General features: G+C 44.7%; 1 protein-coding gene across 1 annotated transcript in view; it reads right to left on the bottom strand.

The window, feature by feature from the left end:
- The window catches only part of LOC106747888 (transcription initiation factor IIA subunit 2), a 1202-nt gene extending 452 nt beyond the window's left edge, over positions 1–750 (bottom strand). The window contains exons 1-3 of the mRNA XM_014625890.1: positions 473–750; positions 250–354; positions 32–161 (exon numbers count right to left, since the gene is read on the bottom strand). Coding sequence (XP_014481376.1) covers positions 32–161; positions 250–354; positions 473–544 — 307 coding nt within the window. The 5' untranslated portion in view covers positions 545–750. The remainder of the gene's footprint in view (positions 1–31; positions 162–249; positions 355–472) is intronic.
- Between the last annotated feature and the right edge of the window lie 10589 nt (positions 751–11339).

Below are 11339 nucleotides of genomic sequence, written 5' to 3'. Positions count from 1 at the left end.
AAACCAAATATTTGTTAGTATCAATACTTACATTTGCCATCACAAGCAACAATTTTTACTTTGTCTACCATCGCAACTTCTTGGACTTCACGAAATTCAACATCATTTAACATAAATGTCCATACATTATCACAAAATCTATATGTATTTAATTTACCAGCCTAAAACAATAATGAATTAACTTATGTTCTTTCTTTGGTCGCAATAAGACCAAAGAAGATTAATTAAATATTGCTAAAATGATCTTACCTTAAATGTAAGTCTCGATTTAACTCTTGTTGCAAGAGCCTGATTAATAACTTTATCAAATTGCAATAATACTTTTACCGCGAGCTGTGGTGTTATTTGTCCATACTGTAACATAAAACACATTAATTTTATTGGCTTATAATGTACATAAATTCATTTATACATACTGTTCATATTTGAGAATCTAACCTCTTATGCGTTGTCATTATTACTGTGTACTTACATGCATTAATTCTTCCAAAGTTTCTTGCAGTGTATTTCCTAGTGTCGTATTCCTGTATAATTGGTACGACATCGTGAAAAATATACGGTATTTATCTCTAAATGCAATTTTACAACTACGAGAACGGTCTAACGTTTCACATAACAATAACGTTCATTCGTTTATATCCGCGTGCTACTTTTAGTATACGTATACACATCGGCTTGTTCCTGCAATATACCAATGGTTTAGAAAACAATAGTTTTACAACCGGAAAGAGAAAGAAGAAAGTAGGGGAGGGAAAGCAGTATTTGCCTGTGATTGGTATATAACGTCAACGTGCTGTAGCAGTTCAGAAATAGCCAATAAAAATTTTGAACAAGCAAAACTAGCGTCACCAACGATGGCTCCAAGAAATGGCTGTGATATAGCGCAAGGAAATTTTTGAATTAGGCTAATATTTTACTTCTCATATGACGCGTATTGTCATAAAGATGAGTGTGATAAAGCAGATTATTATATAAAAATTTTATCGTTCAATCACCCGTTATTTGTCGTCATATCATCTTCCTATATTCTATAGTTACTTTCTAGAGGTGCGTTCAGAAATTCTACTCAACGGCTGAAGTAACATTTAATTAGCTATTTAAAATAGAAAGAGCAGAGATTTTTTTTATCATTGATTAATAAATGTTATTCTACTCGTTGAGTAGAATTTCTAAATGCACCCTAGCAAAGAGACTCATCTGATTTGTTCTTTTTAGCTGAATTGGTTGTATCGATTCAAGAAATTCATGCACACTGAAACGTGAAATTTCATACGTACGCTTCATACGTTTCAATGCAAATTAAAAATATGTAGATTTCTTGAACTAATGCGGCCAGTTCAGGTAAAAAGAACAGACCATCAGAGAGATTTAAAGTTACTTCATTGGATAGGTATCATCTTAAGATTATTTTAAGATAATATGTAGCCAACGAAACAATTTTGAGTCTCTCTGCATTTTTTGTTGAAAAGCAACCCATATTGATTGTAGTTTAGGAATTTCGGTACGATTGTACTGCAATGATGTTCTAGATATCAGCGTGTTATGACTATTGATTAAAGTATCGAAACTAATTTTGACTAGTTACTTAATATTAGATTAGAAGTTACATATCATATTGTATAATTGTATAAAGTGTAAAAATGTGGATTAATAGAGTCAGTCGATGTAATTGAGTGACTTATACTGAGCGTATTTGTAGCTTGCCGAATATTTGATCGCGCCGTTTATAGACGGTACATACGGCAGGTAACTGTAACACCTACATGATCAAACTGGCGTTATCCCAAGAACGCGAGGAGAACGCGTGCGGTACGTTCTCAGGGCTTTCGATGCAGTTTCTTGTATTTCTTATCAGAGTTCGACACATTCGCATTGAGGTTATATTATAAAGCGTATATTCGCATACTTTACCCCCGAATATTAAATATTGAAGATTGGCTCGTTGTAACTACACTTTTTGACTTCCTAGCGATTCTATTTTTTTTCCTTCTTTATCAAATTTCAAATATATATATATATATATTCTACAGAAAATCTATATTCCAAATTCAATTTTACCAATGAAAGTGCTTTAATGTGGCTTCTCAGCCAATTGGGTGGTTCTACGTCACCTTTAGAAGTACTTTCATCGATAAAAGTGAATTCAGAATACGGACCAAAGTATAAGGCAATACAGATAAGAAAGAACAAATCCCGAATATCGCGTTTGCTCACAAAATGGACATGTACGTGTATGAGTAATGTATATTTACGCTCGCTGCATATTTTACGCAATGATTATTGAAATTCTATAAAAAAAGAGCAACAGGACCCGTGAAAAGAGAGAGTCGCGTCATTGGTAATATTGGTATTTCGCGGGGCGCCACGAGCGCTCGAACTTTTGAAAGTTTCGCCGCCATTTGCGATTCGAATTTGTCACAATTTCGTGCAGTTGACAAACTCTCGCGATGCGGTCGACACCTCTCGCTCACGCGTCACGTCATCTCGCCGTTTACGTTTTATCCCGCGTCCTTTTCGTGTTAATCTCGCGTCATTATGCTCCGTATTTGAGAATTGCGTGCTGACATGCAGAATACGCCGTTTCGAGTGAGAGACATCATTGCCCGGTTCATTGACGATCGTTGGTGGCGATTCGACGCCGAATTGAGCCGCCATTATTCCAGCGTTTCTGCATAACGGTTTCAACGGTAAGTGCGCTAATAGCAAGTTTTTATAACAAATTCTGCCAAATGTGACGTATCACCCATACGGTACATCCGAGGGACGTCCTATAGACGTCTAAAGGATGTTCCTACGTTCCTAAAGACGTCTAGAGGACGTCCACGGGACGTCTGTTAGATAAATGCTGTATGGACACTAACATTTCCCGACCAATATTTACTTTTTATTTAGAGCTATATGTGCTTCTTTCAGATAATCAATACGTGATATCAGCACGTGATTGTTATGCACGTTATGAAATATTCAACTCAATTTAGAATAATAAAAATCATTGAAAAAATGGCGATTGCGGTAAATTTGGTAAGTAAAATAGATGCAGCATTTTTCGTATCGATATTGTGAAACGAGCTGTTTTGATCGATGTTGCAACGCTTCTCTCTCTCTCTCTCTCTCTCTCTCTCCACGCAAGTTACTATATTTGAAGCAATTCTGAGTTAACGCAATGGGAGAGAATCAAATTCATCGAGGGAGTGGAAGGGGAGCGGACGAGGGGCATGGTCCAACAGGGTAACTCGAACGCTGACTACGCTCACCATGTTTATGCTTCTACGATCCGCTTGGTTTCTTTCGCAGCGCTACTTTAAGAAGACAATCACGACCAACCCGATTTACGTGCCGATAGGAACTGGACAGGGATTACTTCTCGAAGTCGTTTCAATTCTTTTTTTTGCTCGTTGAAAAGTCGTTTCTTGCAGTGGCCGGACTTATACTCGCACATTTGGAGTTTGAATAATTTTCCAGAATTTATTCAGAACGTTCTTATTAAAGTTTCACAAAATCCTGTACGAAATAGTTTTCTACCGAAAGCATTTTATCATTCACGACTTAAATTCAAGCTGAATAATATGTATATTGCACAGAAAATTTGTGAAATCGATATTTTCCGGAAACGTTTTCATTTTATATCGATAAAAACTGCTCGTTTCATTCTAACAATGATTTATATATATAGTCATCTTCGATAATTTTATATCTTGCGTGATATTATAGAATTGAATATTCGTTATTAATAATGTGTTCTTCCCTCTCATAAGTTATATCTTTTAATAGGTTATTATATATTTCAGCAAATTCAATAACAATTTACCAAAATACCATAAATGATACATCACACACACGCATACAAATAATAGATATTTCTTCTATTACAAAACACGTTACTATTGTGCAAAATTTTATGATATTAATAGGATGATAGACAATACTCTCTAATAATAACTGATAGTAACTAACAAGATTATATTTCACATCAAGATGATGTATTACAGCTGATACTATCGAGAGATATAAAATTAATATAAAATTTTACGGTACGTTGTGTGTAGAAAAATTTAATTGAAGTTAATCGCGCAATATCACGGGTAATTTTTAGCACGAACATTGATGTAATTTTGCATTGGGCTCATAGCACGATCTTAATTTTCTTTTTGTAAATTCGCACGAATGGTACGGAACGTAAAAAAAGGGCGACGGAAGGGGGGAGTGGGTAGAAGCGTTATAACTATCCGTCCGGTTCAGATGCTCGAGTAATTGTCGGCGCAAAGTTTAGCTTGCATGCGAAACTTTTCTCGGTAAACCGAAGGAGGCGCACAAAGTCTCTCGAGCCAGAAATGAATAAGCAGCTCCCATGAACTTAGCGCACGAAAATGTATCTGTCTTCCCGCGTACCAGGTGTTTCGTCAGATTTATTATCATCGATTGCGGTTTTTAACCATCTCACAGCTCAGAAAGGTGATATTTTTTTTTACACACAAATACTCACACACTGACACTGGACAATACATGTACAGTATTATATATAATATGATATGATTACAAGTGTATGTGCGTGTGTGTGTATGTATATTACGATACTACAATTAATTTTTTATCCCGTCAATAATGCCCCACAAAATCTTTAATGACTTGAAATACTTTGAAAACGATTGACAGGATCGTTGCGTATTAATTCATCGATAGTTTCATGGGTAAATATAACGCGTTCTATAGCAAGCGAGATCTCGATTTCAATTTGTCGTGTTCAATTTCTTTCCATCGAAATGTTCATTGTACTTAAATTCGTGCTTTGTATCGATCTAAATTTAATTGACAGCGAGTGTATTGATACCAACGTGAACGAATTATCTCGAGTTCGGGCGGATCAAAGCGTCAATTAATTCGCGACGCGGACTAACAGCAGCGAGTAACTAAAGTTGCTCAAAAGAGATTCGACTGACCGAACGAGGCGGAACGAAACGGATGAGAAATGAGAATTGTCAAAAGAGAGTCGGCTACACGGGGGCGACAGGAGGGAGGCGGACGGTACGACGAGTTTTCGCAAAGGGAGGGTTACAGTTTCGTGAGTTTCTTCGCGGCGGAAAGAAAGTGAGACAAAGTTCGAAACGACGTCGCTCGTGTAGAATCCGAAGGTGCTGGCGTTATCGCAGAACGAAAATAAGAAGCTAAGAGGGAGCGGGATAAAAAGATTTTCGTAGCGGGGAGGGTGAAGTTGTGGGAGGACGCGAGGTAGGGCGGACGACTACAGTCCGCCGGAAGGTCCCGTTTGTGAAGAAGGACGCGAAAAGGGGATGACTTTTCGACGGTTGCGCGAGCGAGACAGTTGCATCGATCGGATTCTGCACGACGTGCGGGGGTGCAATGAAAGGCATCTTTAAGAGTAGTATAGCGAAGTCTATAATGGGAAGAGGGGCGGGAAGAGGGGAAGTGGATGTGGACGTCGGCGAGAGACGACGCAAGAACGGAGGCCGCGCGCGCTCGCGGGGTGGAAACGCGTCCGCGCGACTATTTATGTAGCTCGCCTTCCAGAAACTTTGCAAGAACAATTTATTACGGATATACGTGCCATTTGGAGAGGCAGAACTTTATTATGACGCTCCGAGAACTTTATCTACGGTCAGGGAGAATCGGCTCGCCTTTCCTCGTCGATGATAGCGGATTGCGGCGGTTAGACCGGATGTAGCTCGGAGGAAATCGAAACGGAAGCTCTTTTAATAGATTTCGCAAATATAACGTGACAAATGTCTACACCACGTCGCGACTTTTTCATTAGACGAAACGTAACCCGATAGCACGATAAAAATGCGGATGGAGCTAAATTGTAATATAAATCCGAGAGCTTATCTTTTTCAATTACCAAAAGTTAATTGGTAGTTTCAATGAACTGTTCGTACTTTTCACGGCGAATATCAACGTCTTTTTTTTTTATATACAATTGATATTCATTAGTCGATATGGTAGATATCGGCGTAATAAAATTTTGACTCTCCGCTCTGTTTAAAAAATATCCTGAACAAGTAAATAGATTTTGAAATCGAAACAGTAGGAGAATGAAAAAGATTAATTATTTTACACGGCGATTTTAATTGGAAAGATACCATTAACGTACATTTTTAAAAATCTTATTCGGTGTTTCTTTGCGGGAATGTTTCTCATTGTTTACAAAACCAATCCTGGTGTGTGTTGTCACAATTCACGTGGAATTTCTGGTAGAATAGGGCAATAGGTCAATGCTTTTAGAAGTTAGAGCTGATCTATCAAGTTGGTGATTCGATTAGGTGATAGCATGACGTTGGGATAGGTCGGGACAGACTGCCAAGCGTGGGTTTGTAATCGGATAAGTGGAGCACAATTCATTTGTACATTAACGCGAGAATAGGTAACGTAAAACTTGAAAGAGCGCTAATAAGAATTTCGTTTGTTGTGAATGATGTTCGTTTGCAATTCAAAGTGACGCTAGTACAGAGCAGTTCTTCGTAATTCGGATGATCGTTTCTATCTCTCGCGTAATAAGTCAGACAAAGGATCGTTATCGCCGATGACTAAGACATTCGCGTGAAGGAGGGCCGGTGATAGGGGAAATGACAAAATCCACTTGTTACGTTGTCGTCTCGCTCAGAGACTGCGACCATTTCTGCGATGTAACCGTATCAGGGGGAAAAAAGGCAGAGGCAGGAAGGAAGGAAGGAAGGAAGCAAGTAAGTAAGTAAGTAAGTAAGTAAGTAAGTAAGTAAGGAAGAGTGGGAAAAGAGATACGGGTGAGAGGGAGAACGAGAGATTTCCGAGTGGCGAAAGAAATAAGTGAAACAGTGATTGAGAAGGAGCGCATACGCAAGCGAGGATATACAGGGTATATACTTGCATCGATCGTAAACCTACGCTGCACACGCGTGTTTTGTAAAATGTGTTTTTTTTTTTTTTCTTGAATGAATTCCCCTCGCTTTTTTTCCCGCCGTCGAGGCTAAATACCGCTCTTGTTTGCACCCCCGCGAATTTTCAACGTTGAATATCGTAGTAACTCTTGCCATTGAACCGAGTTTTCCATTAAAAAAAGAAACTTTTCGGAATAGTATAAATGAGGTGTTATTAGTTTATTTACACGCCTAAAGTTACATTCATTTATACCTCGATACAACAAAGATGTACGCGTAACATCAATCTTCCGCAATTCCAGAGCTGCCTCGGGATTTTGAAATCCCCCCCCCCCCCCATTCTTCTTAATTCGAGTCTATTGTCTAAATAGTTACGTGTTAGGTCCGAGACACCCTATAGGGGGAATGGCGGTAAGCGTCGGCCGTTGCCAGGGCAATGAATCGCAGATTGACGCAGGCGTCGCGACGTCCGGCCGCGCGCTCGCTCACTCCCGTTTACCACCCTCCCTACCGAAGCGTGCCGCTGCTTAAAGCGCGCACCTCGCCCGGTCCACCCTCCCCCTTTCCGCGACACGGGCGGTTAAGCTCGTGAAGTTTGCCGCATTATGATTTATACGGGGGAAATTCCATCGTCGACTTCGTGGACAACGCGGCACGACGCTCCTTTCGATTGATTTTAGAATCGCTATCCAATTACATCTCGTGTTTTGACTTCGTTACCGATGAATATGCATGACTCGCTTCGCGGCGATTTCGCTTCGCGTAATCCGAGATATTTCTCGAGTAACGCCCGAGAGATCAGTGGGGATTGCTTGACAATGGCGCCGGGTCTCATCGCGGAGTTGCGTCGGTTTCCTAATTAGCGATAACTTTATCCACTTTCCTTTGACGCGGCTCGTATTTTATTTGGTAACTTCACAAACGGAAAGCGAGCTCTCTATCGTTGCAGATGCAGGAATCGATTGCCAAGACTGTTCTGAATGTTACATGCGGCTGCAGGCTACTGTGGAATGTTACCCCCTCCCCTCCCCCCCGTGTATAAAGTTTTTACCTATCGCGCGATCGATATCAGTTTGGATTAATTTATTTGGCGAAAGTTTCCAAGTTACATAAGCTTATAAAGTCTAATCGGATGTTGGGAAGTCTCGAAAGTCGATACTTAGGAGCGGGCGCTTAAGAACTGCGCGAAATCGAAGTTTTGATTCCAATATCCCTGGCTGCATAAATCTGAAATCGCGGATCTGCGAGGCGGTCGTTCAAGTCGTTCGAACTTAAAGTTTCAACTATAGGTGCTTCGGGCGTTGTAAAAGCGGAGCGCGTCGCTTGATTACTCGTGAATCGCGCGTAGTCGTTGCTGCACAAGCGTATATCGGTCAATTCAATTCGAATCTCGCGCATTCCGTGTAATTTTGAACGTTCCGTATGTGTGTACCTTGTGCAAGAAAAATATCCACAAATACGAACGCGATAATAACGTCGGAGAAATACGGTGGACCGAATTTACGTTCACACGGGAACCTTCGCGAGATATTGTCGAGAGTTTCCGGTAATACGCGAGGAATAACTCCGAGCAATCTTGAAAAGTAGTCGCAACTCCGGGCGATTATTTGTCGTACGTATTTCGCCGGGCGTTTTAAGGTTAAATCTACAGCGTATCCGGAGTCCATTAAAATCGGAGCGTGCCAACTCGGAGTTGTATACTTGTTAGTTATCGGGCTGCGGCGCGAGCGTGTCGCGCCGCTCCGAAGTTCGCCCCGCGACTCGCGAGCCACCCGCCGCGCACTTTAGTACGTAGCGCGCATCCCCAGGGCAAGAAGCGAACGAGCGAAGGAGCGCGAGCGAGGGTGCGAGCGTGAGAAAGGGAGGAAGTGAGGCTGACGAGAGGGTGGAAGGAGCCGCGCGCGCGGGATATACACAGCGTATGTCGCGGTAGCGTCGCCGTCGTCGCCGGCGGCTCGGGGCGGCGGTGCGATTGGGGTGGAAAAAGTTGGGTGAAACTTGAAGGAGAAGCGGAGAAGGAAGCGCGCAGGATATATACGGAGGACAGGGTGGCATGCCGCGCGGGCGGCAAGGGGAGAATCGGAATGAAAGGGGGAAAAGGACGAGGAAAGGGGGTTGGAAAGAAGGAGGGAGGTTCGGCGGAGACGCGCCGTAGGCAACACATCGTCGGGGTTGCTACTGGTAAACGTGGAAGTGCCGAAGGTGATCGCGGCGGTGATGTGTCGGTGCTGCTGCCGCCGCCGTGGTGGTAGTGGTGGCGGTGGTGGTGGTTGACGGTGGTGGTGGTGGTGACGGCGATCGTAGCAGTGGTAGTAGCGCCGATGTTGAAGCGGTAGTGGTGGAGCGGCGTGTGTCTCGACGCGCCGGGAAAGTTTCGTCGAGAAACGCGGCGCGCGCGGAACGTGAGACCGCGCGGCGAGCGAGAAAGAGGGCCAGGGAGAAAGTTGGGGGTGAGTCGCGCGGAAGGAAGGAGGGAAGGCGGCAGGGAGGAGGAGGGGAAGCGGGATAGAGTTTGGAGCGAGAGTCCGGAGGACGGTAACGCGGTGCGGAGGCAAGGTTTTCGTCTCCAGTTCCCGCTAAGCGGCCGACAGGTTTGGAACGGGCGGCTACGGCGGCGGCACGCTCGCGGACACGCGGGCTTAGCGTGTTGCCCGTTGTCTCTTTCTCCTTCTCTCTCTCTCTCTCTCTCTCTTTCTCTCTGTATATATAGAGATATATATAGATATATATACATAGGGTACATAGCGTGCGCGCGTTAATAGTGGCGATAGTCGCGCGCTAAAAGGGGATCGACACACGTGGGCGCGCTTCGCGGTGACTTCTGACTGTCGACCGGCGGGTGAGGGCGCGCGCGGGGTTCACGCGTGCTACCGCGGCGGTCGGGTTCACGCGTGGCACTACGGCCGCGGAGGGTCGCGAGCGAGCGAGGTCGACGAGCGCGCGCGATCACCCTCCACCGACGCGTCTCCTCTCTTCCTTCTTTGGCGCGTCCTCCACCTCCTCCTCTTCTTCCTTCTCCACCTTCGCCGGCTCCTACTCTCGCTACTTCGCCTCTCTCTTCCTCGTGTTCTCTACCCCTAGTGAGATATTGATTTCCCTTAGCTGACTCCCACGAGGGCAGGCGGCAGGCAACCAGGTACGGCTACCGTGCCGCGAGTAGACAGCTTCCGACGAGCAGAAAGAAACGATCGTATGCACTCGAGAAGCGAGTTGGTCTATGTCGAGCGGACGGAGCGTTTCGTCCTTCCTCGTTCCCATCGGCGTGACGGGACGATTCGCGTGACTTCGCTCCGCTCGATTCACCTCGGCAGCACTTTTCCAAACATCCGCCACGTGCTTCGGTGCGCTCGCGCTTACCGTCTCTCAAGATTCCCGTTTGAATTTCTAATGGCAGGAAAATAAGTCGAGAAAGGCTCGTCGCCTCGGGGGAGTGAGAATTTCACGGATAAAATCGGAGTCCTTTAATTATTTCATCACGCCTTTCGCGCGCGCGCGCCTCGCGAATAATTAGCCCTGGCAATCGGATGAGCTCGGTTTCTGTTGTTTGCTTGATAATTGAGCGCGCGATAAATAATCCGCCGGATGCATAAAAGAAGCGTCGGGACAGGTTATTGTCACCGGTCGTTTTGTTCCTCGACGCGCTTCCCGAAAGATCGCTTTCAAAAATAGCGTTCCGAAAACGAACGCCCCAGCAATCAGCAAGAGGGCCGCGTTTAGTATTCAGCCTGCTGCTCACCCGACAATATTAGTTTCTTCCTAACTACCCCCGCCGCTTCGCGAGTAAACGCTCTCGCGTAGCTGTTGTTTGATAATCTGTAGGTGTTTCGACAAAGTTTCGCGAAGTACGCGGCCATGTTGGTGCCTGCGCATTGCCGGCGCCGACGAATTCGCGAGTGACATGAAACTTTTTTATTTACCACGCTCGTGCTTACACACAGAGACAGACAAAGGGTGGACTGAGAGGGTGGCTCGGCGGTGCAGAGGGAAACCGTTTCCCCTACTCGAAGTCTACCTACCTACCGCGTATGTATTCGCCAACCCCCACCCGGCCGCCGCCGCCTGCCGCTTTCCAGCAAAGTTTTCCGGAGATCCTGGAAACTGCGAGAAACGATGAGGGTGAAGAGGGGTCGCGCGCGCCTGACGGAGGGGAGAAGCGACGATCGCTCGCCACCCCCGTGCGTTCTCGCTGGCATCCCCTTTTCAGCGGATTCTAACCTAGTAAAGAGTTTGCTCCGTCGGTAACGCCAGGACGCGTGCCAGCGATAAACGTGTCGCGTGCTGCGCTGACGGAAGGGATGAGTAAAGTGGAACACGACGCGAGATACGATTGTCGGCGGAGGACTTGTTGTAATCGCGCGGATCTCGCGACAGTTCGAAGATGTGCGGGACGTGACAGCGTGTAAATCGCGCGGGTTGTTTGGTGCATCGCGAGCTTTAGTCAAGACGCTCGAGGTATGAATTATTCGTTTC

This window comes from Dinoponera quadriceps, unplaced genomic scaffold, assembly GCF_001313825.1.
Source record: "Dinoponera quadriceps isolate SergipeBrazil2010 unplaced genomic scaffold, ASM131382v1 scaffold163, whole genome shotgun sequence".
Lineage (NCBI taxonomy): Eukaryota > Metazoa > Arthropoda > Insecta > Hymenoptera > Formicidae > Dinoponera > Dinoponera quadriceps.
The sequence above is the reverse complement of the archived record's forward strand: the minus strand, read 5'-3'. Positions and strand labels throughout refer to the sequence as shown.